The following is a 22,140-nucleotide window of genomic DNA, read 5'->3' as shown; positions in this document are numbered from 1 at the left end:
TAACCACTTATGCCAATATACAGGCCATCTCACTTACTAAAAAAAATATATTCTGAACAATCATTTGTACATTTGGGGGAACTTGATTCCAAGTTCAATTTTTTTTTCCTCGTAAAAATGATAATGTAAATGATTGACTTCCCAGGGGACTTGCCTGGTGGTCCAGTGGCTAAGACTCCAAGCTCCTGATGCAGGGGCCTGGGTTCCATCCCTGGTCAGGAAACTTGATCCCATGTGCCACAGCTGAGAGTTCAAATGTCGCAACTGAACAGCCTTAGTTGAGTGCCGCAATAAGACCCAGTGCAGCCCAATAAATTAAAAAAAAAAAAAGATTGACTTCCCAACTCTAGACTCCAGTAGTATTTTTATTTTCAAATTAGAAGTGAAATGCAGTACATTTAAAGTGGAGGGTCTTAGAAAATCACATTGCTTTGTCCCATCTTGTTTTGTCATGCACTCCGGGGATTTTCAGCCCTATGGGGTATAGATGGTGGTCTTAGTGATGCAGACTGAGGGCTGGGGTGGAGAAAGGGGCAGGACGGAGCCAGGGAGAGCGGTCAGGGAGCCAGGTCATCTCCACAACCAGAACGCAAGAGCTGTGGCTGGGGACTGTGGTCTGGGGGCTGGGCCAGCGTGGCTTCTGTGGCTGTAGGTGTAGGGTGGGGTGGAGGGAAGTGTCACAGAGCCTGAGGTTCTATCCTGACTGTCCGACAGCTCTCAGGATTCACAGGGATGCTTTTGAGCAGCCTTGGAATGGTAGATAAGCCTTTGTCAGGTAGGAGATGCCACTTTGAGGGAATTAAGATTTTCATTTTTTAAATGTCAGAAGTGAAACCAAGCCAGGAGACCAGAGAATATCACTCACAACACACTTCCCATCCAAACAGCTTTTGCGTTCTCCCTGGTTCAAGCCACAAAGCATTCTCAGAACTCTCCCATGATGCTCCGAGGCCCCTTTTCAGGCCTGAGAGAGCCCCCGGGACCCAGAACTTTGCACTGGCGGGACTCAGAAAGGGTGGGAGATGTGATCACAAGCCTCATGCTCTTTTTCTTTCTTTCTTTCAGAATGTGATGCGGGTGCTTCCAAAGCTGTGGTGAACGGGTTGGCACCGGGCAGCAATGGGCAAGACAAAGGTAAGGCTCTCGAAGGGAAGCCTGGCATTTTTAGAAAGAGCAGGGCCCGGGGCCACCTGCCTGGTGGGAACAGTCACTGGTCTAATTAGGCTGTGACCTGGAGAGCTGTTCCCAGGCTTTCTGAGACTTGAGTCTGAGCCTGCCGTTTCCCACTGTGAGGTGACATGTCACACTGTTCCCAGCTCACAGGATGCTGCGAACCACCCGCCAAATCACAGAGGCCTCATGTATATGGCATTTCTCAGCCCGCAGTGTCTGTTACCTGGCATCTTACCTTCACCGGTGATAAATAGTGACATATTCAGCATCCCGACCCTGAGGCTAGAGCCTAAATAGCTGAAATAAATCATTTTGGTGACATTCGTTTCATGGGCATCCTCCCAGGTTTTGAATTTTTAAAATTTTAGGACAAAAGATGCAAGTGTGAAAGGAATGATGGATAGGATGACCTTTGAGGTCCCGTCTCTCATCCTGTCTCTCATCCTGAACAGCCAAGCAGTGGGATTCCCATGTCACTCTGCAGTGAGAGGAGGCTGGGGTTCGAGTCCCGGCCTGCCACTCAGAAACAACACCTCTTGGGAGGCCCATTGTCTTTATGGCTATGAGTTTCCTTATCTAGAAAATGAAGGAATTTGATGATCTGTAGTATCTTTTCCTTCTTGAAACACAGGTCTTATGGTATCAGAGAGGGAGGGTAGAAGTCCTGTCATCGGGCTTTTGAGTCACAGTGCACCCTCTCTCAGAGCACGTTTACAGTTTGACATGTTTGGACTTTGTAATTACTGTCTGGGTCAGCCAAGTATTGCCTTTGAGAGAGGGCGAAGTGGAAAGTCAGAAAGAACAGCCACGAGCGAAGGCGTGGAGAACAGGAGGGGTGGGGAGCCTGGGCCGGGTGGTTGGGGACCCCCATGCAGGAGGGGTCCTGGTGTCCTGCCCTTCGTGCCTCCCTGCTGGCTGCCCTTCTCCTTACCTGGTGTGGGCAGTGTTCCCAACCTCGGCCAGGTTGCTAAGGGGATGTTGAAGGGCAGTGCCCGTAAGGGAGTGTTTAAGCATCTTTTGAGGAACGCGGGGAGACGTGGTGTCTTATGCTCACCGTCAAGCCCAGCCCTGTGAATCCGTCAGGAGACTTTGGGGGTGTATGGCAGGGTGGCAAGTGGAGGTGCTCTGCACTCTACTCTCTCCTCGATAAGACCCACCTTTGATTGGAAAGTCAAGACAGATGCACCCTGGAGCCATCAGGGCGGCCTGGGGTAGTCACTGTCGGGCTCTGGTCTCGCTCTCTTCATTCAGCACTGGTTGACTCCGAGCAGCAGACTTGCTTCTTCCTCTGAAAATGGTAACAAAAACCTCCCACCCAGCCTCCCAGGTGGCCCAAGGAGCAGTCAGTAGGAGTGCTGTGAAAGCACGTTTGTATCTGAACACGTGCAGGATTGTTGTTACCACTTCAGTTCTTGGTGGCCAGATGACTGCCATGAGCCTCATGAAATGGCAGCCTGGTGGACTGGAAGGTGAACTGCCCATTGCCGGGGTACCTCCTTCCCCCCGTCCCCTTGGCAAGCCTGTCAGCATGATATTGATGCAGCTGTGACAGTCTTGGTTCCCAAACAGCCCAACCACCCCCCACCTCAGTTATGATGTGGATCTGGGGCCCTGAGACCTCCAGGTGTTACCCCTTGGTGTGATGTTGGTCCATAGTGTGTGAGCGCCCATCTCTTTATTTGCTGCCACTGGGACGGAAGGAGGTCTCACAACATGCTTGTTGTGAGAAGGCTGGTTTGGGAAAATGCCCACCATTGTGATTCCAGAACCTGGGGAGGCAGGGGGCCCAGGGAGGTCTGAGCACCTGGATTTGAGGTCAGCAGCCTCCGCCCGCATACCAGGCAGTACCCCAGCTCAGGGAGCTCAGCTGCTGTCAGCGTCCTGGGCCAGGTGCGTGGGCACTGCCCAGAGTCTTACGTGTGCATTCGGACACTTTGGCAAACTCTTGCCCAGGAAGGGGTGGGTTTAAGTAGACCATCTGCTGCCCAACAGATGGCCATTCTGATTTGCCTGGGGCCAGAGGGCCATGGTTGTCAGAGCAGGCCCAAGACCCCAGGAGTTAAGATCCTGGAGTAGCAGCTATGAGGGCCGAAGGGACCAGGCGACTCTCAGACTTGTCCTTCCTCTACTCCTCTGGGGCCCATGAGCTGTAACTCTCCTCCAAGGAGCCTTCTCCCAGCGCAGACAGCCCAGCCTGTTCCCAGGGGCCCCGTGGGCCCCACTTGCTCTCCCCTTCCTGTTTGCCAGGCCATCTGCCTCTCTGTAAGTCCTTTTGCCCAGAGCCTTGGCAGGTTCCTGGTGTGCCAGGCGGCACAGGCTCTGACCAGCTGCATTTGGGGTACAGTGGCGGGAGGGTTCTGCCCACCCGGGCGCAGGACTGAAGAGCGAAAGCGGGTTATTTTAAGTTCTTGCGTCCACTGCTCTTCCCATTGTTCTCTGCGGGCGACTTCCTCCTATTGTCCCTGCCGGTTCCTCCACTGCCTGAGGGTTTCCCAAATGTTTTTTTTCTGGATGCACCACTTACCCTTTTGTGTTTTCAGCAACTGCCGACCCTTTACGTGCACGCTCTATTTCTGCTGTTAAAATAATCCCTGTGAAGACAGTGAAAAACTCTGCAGGCCTAGTACTCCCTCCAGGTATCTCTCCTTGGGTTGGTTTCTTTTTTTTTTCATTATTAGCAGATCATGCATGATCTTCTTTCCTTCTAACAAAGACTCGGAGGCTTAATTCTTGCATGTTTAGGAGCCATTCCCTCTCTCTTCTCCGGCTGGTTTCCTTTTGTGTATGTGTGTGTGTGTGTGTTTCTGGGAGCCGCGGGCAAATGTGAAAAGGGGCTGGCAGGTGCTTTGCCCTTCCCTGCTTAGGGAGAAGGTCAGTCCAGAGGCTGAACGTTGACTCCAGCTGGTACAGGTCTGAGCCCCTTGGGTGACTTAGGTTCTTCCTAGAGGTGCCAGCTCCCCAGAGTTTATTTAAAATTCCACTGTCCCCAGGAATTAACGTGGCTGCCCAGGGCATTTCTGAACTGGGCTGGATTTGAAGCAGCTGCCCGATCAGGCTGTGTCTCTGGGATGCTGGCGGGGCCTTTTCCCTGAGCACTCCCTCCCCCGCCCCCAGCCCCACCTGCATTCGCTCCCTGCCTCTCCTCTCTGTGGAGCTGGTACAGTTTGGAGCTGGTACAGTTCAGATGTCAGGTCGTAGCTCGTAGCTCGTAGCTTCCTCCTGTACAGCATGGGACAAATGAGGCCCAGGTGGCTCTGTATCCCAGTGGTGGTGCTTTCAGGAGTTGAGTCTACCTGGCTGTGCACACAGGACCCTGTGGATGGCTGGCTTTGGCACTGTGCCCCTCACCCTTTTGAAAAGCCCATGAATCACTTTTCCCACTGGTCACTTATCCTGGTAGGATTGGACAAGTCAGATGCTCTTCAGGGCCGCTGCCCGCTCTGCTGAATGTGTATTTTGTGCAAGAGGTGCTGATGGAGCTGATCAATCCGTTTTGTAACTAATGATCGTTCTGTTTGTGCTGTCGAAAAGGGGGCTGCCAAGTGGGAAGGAGGAGCCAAGAGACTTGGTATTTCTCAGCTGTGGCACAGGAGCAGGGAGGAGCTGGACATTTGAGCACACATCCTGCCTGCTGCCCACCTTTAACTTTCCCCACAATCCCACTCATGACAGTTTTAGGCCTGAGATCCAGGCTGTGCCGTGAGCAACTTGCAAAACTGGAATTCAGTTCCACTCAGCCTCATGGAGAGAAACATTCAGCACGTGTGCCTCCCAAAACTGTGTGGTCTGCATGGCTTTCTTGCCTCCTCCTTACAGATTTTCCTGAAGGGTGAACAGCCTGTTTTGAAGCCCATTTTGAAATCCTCAGTGCAGTTCTGAAAGATGACCTGAGGCTGCTATGAGGCCACTGTGAACTGTAGGAGGGGTCAGGGCCCAGGGAAGACTCGGCTGGAAGTCCCGCAAACACTGTTCCTCGAAGGATTTAGCCTTTCTAGCCGTTTTCTTTGGTGCGAACTTTCTTCATTAAGTTTGGAATGTGGGGTTCCGGGCCTCATGATCTTTCTCGCCAGGCAGCACATCCTGTCTCACCCCTGCAGGGGGCTTGGCTTGCTGGCACAAGGAGATTGTCTTGCTTTTTCCGCTGAGGGACTGCTCTGAGTAATGATTGTTGAACCTTCACCGAATGCCCTGTGCTGTCAACTTGCTCTTTTATAAGAAGGATGGTGTGGGAACTTGAGATATCTTTTATAAATTCTTACTTGAACTGTGCCTTACTAATTGGTCAGAAGTCTGCTCACCAAACTAAACTTCATTTAATAAAAGAAATCAACCCGCTTTGGTTTGGAAATATTCCCAGCCGACATTGTAACGCATCCATTGACTCAGAACTCACTGTGCCTCCATTCCCTCCTAACCTCATGACGGGTGGGAAACCCCTGAAAATATGATTTGTCCCTCTCCACCATCCACAGATTAATTTTCATTGACTGCAATTGCCTGTCTGTAACCAGGTTCATCTCATTCCCCAGCTGGACCAAATTGCTGGCTGATTATGGTTTTAATTCTTCAGGCGCCCTGGATTCAGTCTCCCCTTTTGGATCTTTCCTTTTCAGATATGGATCCTACAAGAATCTGCACTGGGAAGGGAGCGGTGACTCTCCGGGCCTCGTCCTCCTACAGGGAGATCCCAAGCAGTAGCCCTGTGAGCCCCCAGGAGACCCCGAAGCAGGAGAGGAAAACAGGTGTGCTGCTTTGGAGACCTAGGGGTAGGGTCTCCAAAGTGGGGGGTCGCGGAATCCATTGGCTGCCTCCTGATTCTCAGGGGCCCCTGCACAGTCTGCTCCTGTCCCCGCTGTGGTGGGTGATGATCACTGCCCTAAATGAACAGGTACTCACTGGCTTCAGGCAAAGCGACCACTGTATTCTAGCTTTTGATGGAATGTGGGCAGTCTGCACCTCTGCAGACTGTGTTCAGGAGGACAGAGAAGGCTTAGGGGTCTCGGGAAGGAGTGCTGAGATAGCCTCCAGGTTAGGCTTCTCTGAGCCCATCCCCACTTCTGGGAGCTCAGCTGTGACCATCCATGTGGGGCTGGGGCTGGAGCAGAATCCCAGGGAGACTGAGAAGTGCAGGTGGCTGTCTGGCCTCATTAGCTCCCAAGAAGACAGGGAGCTGACCTGAGGCAGCAGGTCTGCAGAGCATGTCTAAGGCCAGTGTAGACTAGGAACCGAGGAGGAGACAAAGGAAGCCCCCTCCCCGCCCCATCCCGTCACTCAGGAAACCCGAGTGCCTAGATCTCCACATTGTGGTGGAGACCTGGGACTTTGGCTTGGTTATTTTTATGAAACAGTAGACACAAGTGCATGCATGCTAAGTCACTTCAGTCGAGTCTGGCTCTTTGCGACCCCATGGACTGTAGCCCACCAGGCTCCTCTGTCCATGGGATTCTCCAGGCAAGAATACTGGAGTGGGTTACCATGCCCTTCTCAGGAGCTCTTCCCAACCCAGGGATCAAACCCAGGTCTCCTGCATTGCAGGCAGATTCTTTACCATCTGAGCCACTGCCCAGAACTGGGATTTTGGAACCTTATAGATGGGATTCATGTCCTGCCTCCACCACCTGTTGGCTATTCAGCCATGGATGAGAAGGTGGTCTCTCTTAACCCTGGTGAACGCATCTGAAAAATGGGGTTGAGAACTATACCTGGCTCCCAGCATTGTTGTGAGGATGAAGTGTGTAAAGCGTTCCGCGCCACACCTAGTGGCGTGAGATGAGCTGGCAGACCTTAACCTGCTCTTAGCAGGTTATGATTGTTTGGGCCTCTCTGGGGAGCCCTTTCTGCAGCCCAAGTGTTTCTGGGAGTTGGGAAAGGCTGACTTTGAGGTTCCACAGGCACTGTTACCTTAGGCTGGGGCAGCCCCTTTCCAACCTGAAGGGCAGTGTTTCTCACACTTCAGCTGATCGTATCAGAATCACCTGGAGTAGAGAGGCAAATTCCCAGAGCCTAGCTCAGAGTGTTAGGCTTTATAATTCCCACCTGTAGGCCAGAGGTGGGGTCCGAGGTTTTGCCATCAGGTCATGCTGATGCTGCTGGTCCCAGGACCACATCTGAGAACTCTTACTATAGGGGATGGGTGTTTTCTCCCCTCTTGAAGGAAGGAAATGCAGAGAGAAAATGAACTGGGGTGATGACCACTTCCTTGGGGCCAGAGACATGCAGACTCTTTTGGTATGGTGGGGAATGGTGTGCTGTGATAGATGGAATTATACAGGATGGAGATGGTCAGTGCCCAGCATCCTGGAAACCTGACTTTCTGTCCATCCCAGCCAGTGGAACAAGTACCAAAGCAGATACCCAAGGACAAATCCAGGCTGGGGTTTGAGTACAAGCCCTATTCTGGTGTGTTGGTCCCTATGGAAAGCTGCTTTATCCCTAGGCTCAGGGGAAGGTGTAAGTGGCCTCCAGCACTGTAGGCTGATGGTAGCTTTTTGACTCTGTATTCCTGAACCTAACTCTTGCCCCTCTGCAGCTTGCCATTCTGGTCTCAGGAAAGATGGTGACATTGGGAAGATCCAGCTCCCAAGCTGGAGGTCCTCTGGGGAAGAGAGAACCCTAAGGGATAATTTAAAGAGAAAGAACATACCTGCAGCCCCATGTTCTGATAAAATAACCAATCAACTGCCTGGCCCTTCCTCTGGTGGTGAATGGGAAAAGAAGGGGCCTTGAGCTCCCCCTGGTGGTCATAGTGTGGCACAACACAGAGCCCCAACGATACTCTGCCTTGCCATCTGTAGGCTTGCACTCCAGTTCTATGCAGTGGTTTGGGCACTTTTGGAAGCTCTTTCTAGTCCCCAGATAATTCTGTATCTTGCAGATTTGTAACAGCTAATTTGAATTTTAAAGTATCTTGTTTTAAAATGGAAATACCTTGAAGGATTAGGGGATGGCTCTCAGTCATTCACATGAAAGTGAAGATGTTAGTCACTCAGTCATGTCTGACTCTTTGCGACCCCATGAAATTCTCCATGCAGGAATACTGGAGTGGGTAACCATTCCCTTCTCCAGGGGATCGTCCCAACCCAGGGATCAAATTCAGGTCTCCTGCATTGCAGGCGGGTTCTTTACTATCTGAGCCACCACGTCTCCCACATTGCAGGCGGATTCTCTACCAGCTGAGCCACAAGGGAAGCCCAAGAGTTGGAGTGGGTAGCCTATCCCTTCTCCAACAGATCTTCCTGACTCAGGAATCGAACTGGGGTCTCCTGCGTTACAGGCCGATTCTTTACCAACTGAGCTATCAGGGAAGCCGTATCTTACACTAAATTTAATCTTTGTAGATTATTTTCTGCCAGATAACAGAGATCATTAAATCCAAATCAGCAGACATTCATTCTGCAGCATATAGGAGCTAGACATCACTGGGAGTCACCAGGAATTGTGATGAGAAGGGGAAAAAGGGAAAAAATTTTAGGTGCATTATGCAAGCATAAAAAGCAGTTTATTCCAACAGGAGAATCAGGTGTGGGCCCCTACTTCACTGTTTTCTGACAATGCATAATGTCACACATTTGAAACACGAATGAAGGGTGAAGGACTCGGGTCCAGTGGTTTCTAAGCCTTTCTAGTTCCCAAATATTTTGTAAATTTAGAAGTTTGGAAATTAAACGGATACAGAGTCTTCTTCACTGGAGACAAGTTCAGGGTTGTATACCAGGCCAGTTTGGGTGGAAAGGGAAAATCTGGGGTTGAGTGGGAGGCCGGAGAAATACACTGATTAGGTGTCCAACAGGCTGGAGTGAGTTAGCACTGGAATGAGTTCAAAAGAGGATGCAGCTCCAGTGGGACTTTAAGGACTGGAGGGACATTCTTGTTCTCTTATCCTTCGGGTCCTTGGTCAGCATCCTACTAGCTCTTGACTCTGCTGGGTGTGTGTGGCTCTCCAGCCCTACTTACCCCTGCCTACTCCCTTCACCTGAGCCTCTGGATGACAACTTGCTGGCCCACACCAAGCCATTGGGCCTTGACTCGCCTCATGAAAACAGCTCTCATCAGTACTTGCAGGCAGCCATGCCAGCCTGGACTGGGAGCCCAAGCATGAGGCAGGACACCTGCCTGGCTCTTGCTAAGGATTAGGTGTGCTTTCTGTTCCTCGTGTCTTCACAGATAGCGCATGTCAGATACCAGCTGCTCCGCCTGCACCACCAGGGCCAGCATCTGTGCCCCAGCCTCTCGGTCTGTTCCTCTCTGCCTTGCTCCTTGGCTTTACCACCTTCTTCCATCCCTGCCAGTCTCCAAGTTGTTGATCATTTGCCTGGACTACAAGCTTTGTTCTCGAGTTACTGCCCCCTGTGGCCTGATTTCCTTCTCTATATGGCCCCTTGACATCCACATTTCAGGGATGTCCCCTATTCTCTGTCCTTGCTCTGCTTCCCTTGCCCAGTGAGAGGTGGTCTAGTTCTCAAATCACACAGTCCTCTCTTAAGGCTCAGCTCTGCTACTTACTAATTAACCTTGGGGAGCTTCAGTTTCCCATCTATAAGTGGAGATGATCTTCATAGGGTTGTTGGGATTCCGCAGACTCGTCCATATCGGGACGTAGCCCAGAGCCAGGCACGCACAAGGTGCTCTTGGATGGGAACCAGTCCAGTTACTGCAAATCAGGAGGCCACTGCAGAAAGACCTACAATAATTCCTGTGAGAGATTCTGAGGGTCTAGACCCAGTGTGGTGATCGGGGGCGGCGTGGGGAGGAAAAGGAGGGGCCAAGTGAGGCGTGTATTTGGAAGAGTGGAGTGGCAGGGTTGGTGCAGTGTCTCAGGAGCGTGGAGAGGTAGGACTCCGTGCTGACCAGGAGGCGCCTTCCCTGGTTGACTAGGAGAATACATGTGGCACTCATGGAGATGCTGGATATATGAGGGGAATCGGAAGGAATGTTGAATTCCATTCCTTGATGTATTGAGTTTCTTGGCAAGAGAAGGACTTCTAGAAGGAAGTTTCTAATAGGCATTTGGAAATTTGGAATCCAAGTTGCAGACTTGGGAGCCATCGGCATCCACGTAAATGCTGGGAGGGTGGAGATGCTCTCTGAGGTAGAGTGACAGACAGAGCCCTCAGAGTTGCCCAGTTTAAACTCAGCCTCCACATATGAGGCCCTCAGTTCCATTCCTGGCACCTCCACCAAAAAAAAAAAAAAAAACCAACTCATAAAACCAAAAAAACAGAACTCAGCCTCCAGACTCCCACCTTCAGTGGTAGCTTGACTCTGGATCCTTGACCACCCTCCTAGTCTTTGAATGTAGACCTTGGTTTTGGATCGGAACCATCTGGAAAGAACTATAGTAATCTTGATGCTGATTTGCTGCCTCCGAGAGAAGCTGCTTCTTCCTGCTTGCTGGTGTGACATCCTGGCTGGGTTTGGGTGATGGCCCCTTGGTTCAGGTGTGGCTCCACCTCTGTCCCCAGGTCAGGGTGGTTTTACTCAAGAGGAGGTGGGGAGCCTGAACTGGTGGTGGGCATGATACCAGTCTTCCTGTCTGGTATGGCCTGGAGACCATCAATCCCTTTGTTCTGACTCAAAAGCCAAGCTTCAGTTGGACCCTTATCCTTTATTCTGTGCCTGTTGGCTCTCATCCTTTCTGTCTGATTCTTGACAGCAAAGTTAGCTTTGGATGTAGAGATTCTTGGACCTGTAACCAGCTCATTTCCTCACATTTGCTCTCCAGAAATAGCAGTAGCAAGAAGATAAGAAAATTGACATTAAATAGTTAGACATTCCTTATCTGCATTAACTAAGAGTCTTTTTCATGAGCTCATGTGTGATAAAAGGGGCCAGATGAGAAGTTAGTGGAGGCGAAAGTCCTGACAAGAGAAGACTCTCACTGTGGTACCAGCTGCAAGGTCAGGGGATTCCCAAAACCACCCTCAGGTTTGATAATTTGGTAGCAGGACTCAAAAAACTCATTTGAAAGCTGTTATACTCACAGTTCTGGTGAACAGTGAGAGGATGCAGATGAAAATCAGCTAAAAGAAGGAGTGTATAGGGTGGAGTTTGGGGAAGAAGGAAGCATGGTGTTGGCGGAGTTCTCGCCTGTGAAGTCAGGATGCATCAGTTCCTAGCGTTGCGTGTGAGAACATACTCAGAGCGGTGCTGATCAGGAAGGTCATCCAAGCTGTGGTGTCCCTGGTTTTTATTGGGGCTCTATTACATTGGAGTTTCCCTGATGGTTCAGATGGTAAAGAATCTGCCTGCAATGCATGAGGTTCGATCCCTGGGTTGGGAAGATCCCCTGGAGAAGGAAATGGCAACCCACTCCAGTATTCTTGCCTGGAGAATCACATGGACAGAGGAGACTGGTGGGCTCCAGGCCATGGGGTCATAAAGAGTCGGACACAACTGAGCGACTAACACACAACACAGCCACTGCCCAAGTGGTTCACTTCACTCTCCAGTCCTTTAGCTGTGGATGCAAAAGTCCCCCAACCTCAGTCACACCGTTGGCATAGCACAGACACAGTCCTGTGAAGATGACATCCTAGGCTCTTAGAGATTAATTCCTGGAAGCCAGAGAAAAGGCCAGACCTCCTTTTGGAGAGAGGTAAATTCTTTACCACACAGCATTAATAAAAATTAAATAAGATTTGGAACACTCTTATACACACTTTTAACATCTTTTCCTCTAACTCTTGGATACCCTGCTGGGAAACGCAGAACTAACTCAATGAAAAGTGTCCTGAGATCCCAAGAAGTGATCAGCCAAACAACCTCACAATAGACCAAAATGAAATAAACACAGAATGAGATAAAGGAAAATAAGTAAGCTATGCCCACAGACCAGAAAAGATTGTATATCAAGAACAGATGGAGGAAAAGATAAAGCAAAATAAATTAAACTTCTCATGAAAAGGCTTGGTCTCCTCAGAGCTGCAAAACCTACTGAGGATCCAGCTTTCTAAGCCCCTCCTCCACCTCGGAACTCTGCACCAAAAATTATTGAGAGAAGTATTTTTGACAGTCTGCCTAACCAAGAGTTAATAATTGATGATCATGTATATAAAGTTTCACCTGTTGCACTTAGACGCAAATGGCCCTGGGCTGCTACCAGCTTTGAAGGTTCAGAAGACTAGATACCAGATGAAGGCTGATGAAATGTCAGGAATGCAGCTCTTTTAAGGAAGAAAAGAATGTTCCATAGGGTCCTGGGAACTGCCTTTTTGGGGATGGGGATAGGGGAATAGTCTTAAAGACTTGGAATGGGGAAAAAAAAAAAAAAGTGGGTTGATCCCTGAGGATATTATGTTCTTATGACTATCAAATGGCGGAAGTCAACCACTCTAATTTCTATGTCTGGGAAATTTCTTTTCCCTTATATTTTGGATTCCAATCTTACTAAGCACATACTTAATGCCAGATACTTCCATTCAGTCCTTGTGACTCAAGAGATAGATAGGGCTTCCCTGGTGGTTCAGTGGATAAGAATCCTCCTGCCATTGCAGGGGACAGGGGTTCAATCCCCCATCCAGAAAGATCCCACATGCTTCGGGGCAACTAAGCCCGTGCACCAGAACTACTAAGCTTGTGCCCTAGAGCCTGGGGGGTTGCAACCTCTGAAGCACTTGTGCCCTAAAGCCTGTACCCTGCAACAAGAGAAGTCATCACAGTGAGAAGCCTGTGCACGGAAACTGGAGGGTAACCCTGCTTGCCGCAACTAAAGAAAAGTCCCCCAGTAGCAAGGAAGACCCAATGCAGCCAAAATAAAATAAGTAAATATTTAAAAGAGATAATCTCCCAATTCACATAGGAGGCTCTGTCCCTTGCTTCAGGATACTAAGTGAGCAAAACAGGACTCAAACAAGGCTGTCTGAGTCAACAATGATGGTCCCTTTATGATACCTGGGGGTTTGGAGGAACAGACTTACCTTGGCTTCCCATGGGACATCTGTGTGCCAGCATCACCTGAATAGAACCAACCCAACCGCAGAGTGGACAAAATAACCTGCCCCGACATCCATGGACAAAGTTCACATCCTTTATTGACAGCCCTTCTTCAGAATCTGTTGACATTTAATGTGTGTGTCAATCTAATAGATTTGGTAGAATGACGTAACAAAACCTGACTAGAAAGAACCTAGAAGGGAAGAATAAGAAAGTAAAAGTGACAGATACAGGGGTGGAAGGAGAACCATTGTCACAATGTATCCTCTGATGTTTGAAGGCCTTCATGTGCAAGGAAATTTTGGGGCCAGAGATCTGGGTGGATAAACCAGTGAGTGTTAAAAATGGTCACTTTTAAAATGTGTCACGTCCCTGACCTCAGCAACCCTGTGAGGTGTGCGAGGCGGTGAGGATTATAGTTGGCCTTGATCACACAAGCCTGTATGTTGCAGTAACATGAGTAAAAATCAAGTCCTATAAATTTCCCAGCTACGTGTTTGGGACAAGAAGACAGATATCTAGGAATTGTCCCTAAGGTAGTGGCAAAAATGTGACAGGCCATCTGCTCAAAAAATAATTCAGTTGGAAAAGGTTATAAAAACTTTGCTTCAGAGGAGGAAGAAATTTGCAAAAATAACCATTTCCCCAGTATAAGGATGTTTTTGAATATACCTTATTATAGCAGTGATTCTCAAAGGGAGCTCTGGGCTGTGGACCAGTGGCCTTAATAGAACCTGGAGACCTGTTGGAAATATAAATTCTCAAGCCTGACTTCTCATCTGAGTCACAAACTCTGGGATGGGGCCCTGTGAACTGTGTTTTAACAGGCACTCCTGGTTGTTCTTGATTCAACTAGACTGCTGTACATGGATGCAGATCACTAGAAACCTTTCTCCTGCCCGGCCTTTGTCCTGACACCGTTTGGCTTCCACCACCTCCCTGGAATGCAGGCTTTGCTTTGTGGCAGATGGTGGGACTGGTGGCTGTGGGTGGCGGGCAGAGCACCGTGCTTGATTCTAGAGACTGGAGCCGACTGCTTTGTCACTTCCTGGCTCTGTGACTTTGGGCAAGTCACTTGGCTTCTCTGTTTCTTTATCCATGAAGTAGAGTGGATACCTACCTCACAGACTTATGTACACTGAATTAAATACTAAATATGTGTAAAAGTGGCCAACAGCATTGGACACTTAGAAAGGTGTTCAATCAACAGCTTTTTAAAATCTCAGCTAGACATCCAGAAGACACATCTCTAATCCCTGAGGGACCCATGTTGAAGTGGGGTCGTGGGCTGTGAGAGCTGCTGTGTATTATTTCCCTCTTTATATGGGATGAGATAAGAGGTGGTAGCCAGGGGGAGGAGCCTGAGGGATTGAGTCCATGAGGGGTTGGCAAACTGGTGATTGGGCCTAATCTGGCCTATGCTGGTTTTTGTACAGCTGGTAAACCTGGAAAGGGGTGTGTGTGTGTGTGTGTGTGTGTGTGTGTATTTTTATTTTTTGGCTTGCCTTTAATTAGACTGAACTCTTGTGATTTTAAAAGTGGAATCAATCAGAAGGCAAGGGTATCGGGAAGTAATTTTCCAATATTTGTAAACTCAAATTCTTCTTTGGAGTCAAGCAGGCTTTTGTTTACTGTTCACAGGGTTACTTCTGAGTTGCAAAAAAAAAAAAATTCCCTATTCAAACTAGGCTGCCACAATTGGACAGAAAGCATAAGGATGTTTTTTCCTTGCATCTGGGTTTTTATATTTTTAGGGGTTAAAGAAAAATCAAAGAATGTGCTATGTGAAAATTATATGAAATTCAAATTCCAGCTTCCATAAATGAAGGTTTATTGGAACACAGCCACCGCATTCACTTGATATTATCTGTGGCTGCTTTTGTACTACAGCAGCAGAGTTGAATAGTTGTGACTGAGCCCATGTGGCCATCAAAGCCACATCAAAGTATTTGCTAACTGACCCTTGATAGAAAAGGTTTGCTGACCCCTGGGCTACATAGAAGATAGAGAATAGACGCAAGAGATGATGCAGAAGATGGAGATAAATAACACACATTGCTGAGCTCTGCCAGGCACTGTGCTAAGCACTTCTTGTGCTTATATCATTTAATTCTTAAAACAGCACAATATATCATTATCCCCACTTTTCAGGTGGGAAAACTGAGGCTTTTAACTTGCTCAGGGCCATAGAACCTATAGGCAGAGGAGCCAGAATTTGAATTGAGGTCCAGTTGCCTTCCCAGCCAAGCTTGGAACCACTGTGCTCTCCAGCCTTGTGGTGTTAAGTGGGTCAGGTTAGAAGAGACTTAGGGTCTCCGAGCTGTGCCGGGCGATAGATGGAGGGCAGGTTGGTAGCTGGCTGACGGGAGACAGGGGTGCCTTGTAGTCTGATGAAAACTCAGGATGACGAGATTTTGAAATGTTTATGGGGTTCGTTTAATGGAAAGAAAAAAGGCAGGCAGGGAGAGAAAAGCCCTTATCACAGCAGATCCCTCTGGGCTTAAATCACGTTCTCCCAGTCCCATAGTGCCAGCAGCCGTGGAAAAAGTGCTTATGGGCTCATGAACAGACCTCTCTGGGTCTGTTCATGAGCCCAGCCTGCTAATGAGGGGAGGTCATTCTGAGCCCACATCAGGCTTAAAAACAGGGGAGCTCAAGTCAGCGAGTCAGGACTGGACAGGAGAGTTCTGTGGCCTTTTTGTCTGTAAAGTAAGAATGTCAAGAACAATTGTTTCTTCATTACTGTGAATGTGAGCCTTGTGTTTTCAAAGGTCAGAGCCTGTGAGCACATCATGGTTTAGAGTGGGTTCCTATGGTAATTAGGCCATCGTGACTGAGGGCATTTTGTGTCAGGCAACGGGGCGCTGGATTTTCGTCTTTCTGAGCACGGCGTGCTTTTTCCCTGCAAACGTAACCGTTTCTGTTTTCCCTCTTTTCTGCCTGTTTGCCTCCTTTCTGCGCCACACGTAGTTCTGGAGTCAGAGAATTCCTCAGCAGGTATGGTTTCTCTTGTATCTGTTCTATCCCTGCATTCCACCGGGAACCCTTCAATCAGAGGGACCCAAGGAATGTTCCTGAGAGTGAAGGGTTCTTTTTTTTTTCTCATCCCTCAGATGAGTGGAGGCTTTCTTCCAATGCCGATGCCAATGGAAATGCCCAGCCCTCTTCACTCGCTGCCAAGGGCTACCGAAGTGTGCATCCCAGCCTTCCCTCCAGCAAGCCCCAGGTAGGCGTGTGCCCAAGGGCGGGGTGGGGACCACTCTTGAGCCGGATAGCTTACACTTGTGCCTGCCTGCTCACTCAGCTGGATGATGGACTGAGTTTTGAGTCGCACTTTTGGTCAACTCTGGGAAAGCCCCAGGGGGAGCAGAGTTAGACAAGAGTTGGGGTCAAGGAAAACAGAAGCATGGGGTGACACTGGTCTATACCGAGCATCAGAAATATCAGCCCAGTGTTTCCTAGGTTTGAAACGTGTGTGGAAATGATCTGAAAGAGGGAAATCCAAGCCAGAAAAAAGGTCTGAGTATAATATTCAAAAAGAGAGTTCGCTCTTGTGTTTAGTCCATTACTTTGCTAGAGTTGGAACTGTGAGAGTTCCAGCAGCTCTGTCCTCACGGCTTTTAGATTAGGGAGCTGCGGCCAGCACTTAATCTCGCAACCTAGAAGCAGCAGACGGAAGTTCAGATGGCTTTAAACTGCCTAGCACTACCTTACAAAAGAAAATCCCCCCACATGGTACACGTGGGAGGAGGGATAATTTTGCTGAAGTTTTTCTCCCAAGTTGTTTTCCTGATCTTTCTTTCTTCCCCTCCCTGTTGCTACTTTGCCAGCTTGACGAAAGGAATAGACCCTGTTGTAATTCAGGCAGTCCGTAAAGAGTGTTTTTACATAGCGGAGTAACAGCCATCAAACGGAGCAATCCATTCTTTTAAAAAGAGCTGTGCTGCTCAAAAACAGCAGAAATGTGTTCCTTACGCAGTCCGCCTCCCCACGCCTGCCTTCTGTGCATGTGCTCCCAGAACTCCCCAGGAACCCAGGGAATCCACATGCCTTCCTACTTCCCACCCTGCTTTTTCCAGTGATTCTCTGGGTTCTGCTTGTGGGGACATAAAATTGTGCTTGTCCCTGGAATGAAATTGAGTCGGAGATGATGCCTTCCCTCCCCTCTGCAGAACCCCGTCTCCGCAGGCTTAAAGGAGGTTGCTGAATTGTGTGCAACCCTGCTCCCTGATCAGAGTGCCCCCTATGCCCCCACCCCTGGTGCAGGGCCACTGATGAGAGCCAGGAGCTGCAATGGGCCTGGCCTCCTGAAGGCCTCATTAGACTCGGGACGTGGGAGGTCCCTTGTCCAGTAAATGATGTGCCATCATTTCTAAGCCCTTTCCCAGCATCTAAGTCTGCTGCTGGTGGCGGGCACAGTTCCTTCTCAGCACTCTCCAGGTTGGATACAGTTGGCTCTGTACCCGGGGTAGGAGATAGTGCTAATTAACCCCGGGCACATGTAGAAGCACAGCCTCTTCCACTATCAGTGACTTAGCCCAAAGGGTAGCTCACTAAGTCCTTTTGGCTTCTAAAACGGTTCTTCTAAAGAGAGGACTTTAAGAGCATGTCAAGTGAACAAAAATCCCCTTTAAATACACTTACTGATGGCAACTTTGTTGCGCATTTGTTGAATTCAGATCACTGTGTGAAACATTGCCCTCAGGGAGTTTGTGAGGGTGAACCTCATAGCAAGGATGCCCATTCTGTAACAGCGCCTACGGATTGTGTATGCATCTTCTCATCTCTTACTCTCTGAAAAGTTTCTTTGTACTGGGGTGTCTGAAACGATACCTGGCAGGTTGCTGAGATAAGAGGTTTTCTGTATGTTCAGTGTAAAGTTGACCATCCAGCTTTTAAGAGTCTTTAGGTCATAGATTTGTTTTTTGAATGCAAAAATGACTTCTTGTTTCCATAGCCATGGCCGGAGCTAATAGAATATGCTGATTTAGATGGAGCTTGGGTAGTTGGGCTGCTGACTGCCCTGGCTTGGTTTCAGACGAAGACAGCTCCCAGACCCCTGCAGGCCTAGCATATCCTCCTAAGGAGGAGTCCAGGGACTCATGGGCCAGAGGGGAATCCCGTGTCCTGCTGCTCCCACCTCTGCCTTTCCTCCCACTGCCCTGCTCGCCTTACCCCCGGGGACTGGCAACCAGGGCTTTCCCATCTCTGACAGCATCACTGTAGTGGGCCCCAGTGGAGCAGGGACTGTAGTTTCTGAAACTACACTAGGATCATGGCAGATTCTTTAAGCAGCCTTGTGTTTTTCACCGTCCCATCTTCTAAAAAGATAAATGGAATTTCATTAGTAGATACCTGGGGAGAAGTGCCAACTGCCTAGGTGGTTCCTACCATGTTTACAATAAAGGAGAAAGTAGTTCCTTCCATGTAAAGCGACTGTGTCTACCCTCCTCCTTCTCGGAGCTAAAAGGAGCCCCAGGACAGGAGGGCCTTGGCTCCAAGCGTGTTTGTCAGCACTCTGGGGAAGCGTCCTCTCCACAGGGTCAGGGCCCTGGGAAGCTTCAGGCCTGATGTAATTCAGCCCTGGCCCCTTATATGGCCACAGCCACATTAAGTTAAAAACTCACTGAAACCAAATGCTATCTTTGGACCAGAAGGAATCACATGGGGGACACTGCAGCTCAAAATAATTCTGAACCTCACTCAAAATTGCCTTCTACTGACCTCCCTGACCACCACCATCAGCTCGCCTCGGCACATGCTCGCTCAAGTGTTTTGTTTCTAGAGAGCATTGTTTTAGTCCAATAGCACACCCCGACTTCCAGCCTAAGTTCACCAAGAGAGCGTACACCTGGAAGGTTCTGCTCCTGGCTGTGGCTGAAGATACATTTTGTATTTTTGACTGGTGGATATATGGCCACATTCGGCGGGCACTGTCCTGGGCTCCCTGTGGAAAGGATAGGCATCAAGTTAACCTAGTTAACTGAAGGGGTAGATCGTTTACAGTAAACTATCTCGGTTGATAGTATAGTCCAGACCCATACTTTATTTCACTTACTCACCCTCACTAACATCCGTTCCCCTTGCTGCCTGCCATCTGCAAAAAAATTAAAAGGAAATACAAAATAACCCCCAAATAGACCACACCCTTGCACCCTCCCAGTTTAGGGTTATAATCCATTTACCATCCAAACTGTGCCTCACCTGTGCAGTTTAGTGGAAGGTTCTGGTTTTCTTCTCATAGTGGGTGATCTTTAAAGACAGGGGCCAGTGGAGAAAGTCTGGGTGTCTTAAGTAGCTGTAAGAAAGTAACAAAGACAGGTGATTCGATCAGCAGACATTTATTTGTCACGTCTGGAGGCTGGGAAGTCCGAGATCAAGGTGCTTGTCCATTAGGTTTCTGGTTAGGGCTCTCTTCCTGAAGTGCAGACGGCCACCTTCTCCCTGATAGAAAGAGAGGTCTCTGGTCTCTCTGGCTCATCTTATAAGGATGCCAGTCCCATCATGGGGTCTCACCCTCATGACATCATCTAGCCCTCATTACCACCCACAGGCCCCACCTCCAAATGTCATCCTTTGGGGTTTGGGAATCAATTTATGAATTTTGCAGGGACACACATCCAGGAAATAAACTTTCCTTATGGCCTAAATCCCAGTTGAACCACAGGTTCATAGATGTCTCTCCTTGACATGATGATCATCTGGAGATTTATCCCTTTCTCCGACCTTCTGCCCCACTGAGCCCCAAGGAGGAGCTAGGGGCTGTGTTGAGGGAGAGGAAATGAGGTGAGGGCTGCAGTTTTCTAGCTCTGAGCCTGGAACCAGAGCTTTGCACAGAAACCATGAGCCTGAGGCTGTTCACCCTTTTCTAGGATTGCCTGTGCCTTGTGGCCGGATGGGGATGGGAAATGAGCTGAAATCAGGTAAACCAGGCACCGTCAGATGCCAGTCCAGCCGGTTAGTCAGTTGCTTCATGGCCTGGCCCCTTTGTCCTGGGTGCATCAAAAACAGGAGACCACATGCTTTTAATCTCATGACTATCTTCCTTCTAATAAGTGGTTCCATCAAATTGTTTCCTAGGAGACAAGAGCACTCATGGATTCTAAGTCCTTAGCAGTCTCTTCTTGGTAGGCTTTAACTTATTTTGCCTGTGGGATTGAGTGCTGAATCTTAGGGACTCAATTGAGATGTTTGCCTCTGGTGAACACAGCTCTGAATGATTCTTCCGGTCCTACATTTCCTAAGGGAAAAGAATGAAACACGCTCAAGAATTTGAGGGAACTCAAACCTTGGAAGCCAAAGGCATGGAGTGGAAAGTCTTTGAGGAAAGGATATGGGAGAAGGCTGGGAGCTCTTAGGCTTCTTCCACTGGCGCTTAGCCTTCGGGCGCCCTTGTTGGGTCAGGAGGTCTCAGGGGGTGCAGGTCAGTCCAGAACTAGTGTCAGACTGACTTAGCACCTGGGCTGAGCTCAGCATCGTGTGATGTAGAGGGGCGTCAGCCTGCGTCTTCAGGTGAGTATGATCCGGTTCTTGACTTTATTCTGAGGAGAAATAAACAAGCCAGGAGGAGTCTAAGCTGAGGGTTTGCTTACAGTCATGTCAGGAATTGTTTTTTCTTCAGATCATGTTGTGTTGCTGTTTCTAATGGTCGTCCTTCTTCCCGTTTCCCCTCCTCTTTCTTTCTTTTTACTGTGTCTCAAAAATACTACGAAGGTCCTCTCTCCCCCACGCCCTCCTTTCCTCAAAGAGGACCGCTTTGCATGGCAGCCTCCCAGCACCCACAGTCCCTCCAGGGACTCACTCTACCTGAGCTCACCAAAGCCTTACCTCCCACCTGGCACCCTCAGCCAGCAGAGCCCCTCACTGCCCTGGCCCATCTCTTTGCCCCTGGCAGCCGGATCAGCCCCCCGAGGTGTGCCATGTCCTGGGCCCCCGCTTCCAGATTCCACATTCCCTGGCACTTGGTCCCAACCCCAGCAGCGCTGTGCAGCCACCAGGACAGTTGATAGAGAGAATGTGAGCTCTAACCCACGTCATGAGGCAGTTGGGAATAAAAAGGTCAGCAGCTTATATGTACCTTGTTTATCCTGCAACGTTTGCCCGGTGGCATCGGAAAACCTCTCTGGTGTTGCACGTGACCCAGCCAAAGGCACTGAAGCTGCAGGCACTCGGGCACCGGCTCCCACCATTGTCTCCCGCATAGCCGGCACAGGGACGCCACCCTCTGCTGCTCCTCCCAACCCTCCCAAGCTATCCTTTGACATCCATAAAGATGCCGTTGGCTGTGGCCAGAGTCCTTCCCTGGGGCCTTGGCCTTCGTTCCCAGACGCAGTGAGAGCACCTGGGCTAGGCCCCCAGGTTACCTCTGATCCCGAAAACCGGAAGAAAAAAGAACCTTACCTTTTGCAGCTGTGTTATCCAGCCAAGGCAAGAAATTAGGAATGTGTGTGTGTCTTCTCCACCGTCTCTTCTCAAAACTCATGTGAGCAGCTCTTTTTTGTTTTCTGGGCCACCCTACCCTCCCTCTCCTTGTTAATAATGCTGCAGCTTGATCTCAAATTCTTCACTCTAAACATCTCAGCACAGTCCTCTCGATCTCCCTGCCTCTTTCCTGTAAATATGTAAGTATGCTGGAGCGTGGAATCCGTAGACTAATAACATGGTGAGATATTATATGTTTTATACATTTTGTATCAAGATGCCGGAGAAATGGTCTTCACTTCCAAGCTTTCAGGCTCTGCAAGCCTTTTTGGGGGTTAAACACAGCCTGCCTGCCTGTTGTTCTTTTTCTCTCTCTCTCAAGTGTTAAAAGGATTCAAAAATAGATGGATGGAAAGTAAAGTTGGATGGGGTTCCCTCTGTGTCATAGAGTGTCAGGAGGCCAGCTGGCTAGCGCTGATTGTCTCGTGTACTTGGAGGAAAGGGCACTGATTAAATATTTCTCAGAGTGCCTCACTGCATGTCCACTCTCAACTGTTTAAATATGGAATTCCTTTTTCCCCGCGCTTCCCCTTCACGTAACGACCCCCTTGTTTC

The 22,140-nt window shown here is 49.2% G+C and overlaps 1 protein-coding gene and 1 long non-coding RNA gene across 38 annotated transcripts in view; one reads left to right on the top strand and one right to left on the bottom strand.

Moving 5' to 3' along the window:
* The window catches only part of SORBS1 (sorbin and SH3 domain containing 1), a 234,332-nt gene that overhangs the window by 119,608 nt on the left and 92,584 nt on the right, over window positions 1-22,140 (top strand). For 9 of the 36 annotated variants that reach the window (XM_059881777.1, XM_059881776.1, XM_059881773.1 and 6 more), the window contains 4 exon segments: window positions 1,066-1,134; window positions 5,787-5,915; window positions 16,075-16,101; window positions 16,218-16,330. In XM_059881777.1, the coding sequence (XP_059737760.1) occupies window positions 1,066-1,134; window positions 5,787-5,915; window positions 16,075-16,101; window positions 16,218-16,330 (338 nt within the window). 36 annotated transcript variants of the gene reach the window in all.
* LOC132343942 (uncharacterized) lies at window positions 13,185-22,123 on the bottom strand. Of its 2 annotated transcripts, XR_009492968.1 has the most exons (5): window positions 21,505-22,123; window positions 20,393-20,645; window positions 19,309-19,548; window positions 19,167-19,201; window positions 13,185-19,051 (listed from the first exon to the last, which is right to left on the bottom strand). It is a non-coding gene; the product is annotated as an uncharacterized lncRNA (long non-coding RNA). The 2 variants fall into 2 exon arrangements; XR_009492967.1 differs by having other exon boundaries at window positions 19,309-20,645.

Source organism: Bos taurus, chromosome 26 (assembly GCF_002263795.3).
Source record: "Bos taurus isolate L1 Dominette 01449 registration number 42190680 breed Hereford chromosome 26, ARS-UCD2.0, whole genome shotgun sequence".
Taxonomy (NCBI): domain Eukaryota; kingdom Metazoa; phylum Chordata; class Mammalia; order Artiodactyla; family Bovidae; genus Bos; species Bos taurus.
This window is presented reverse-complemented; position numbering and strand designations above follow the sequence as displayed.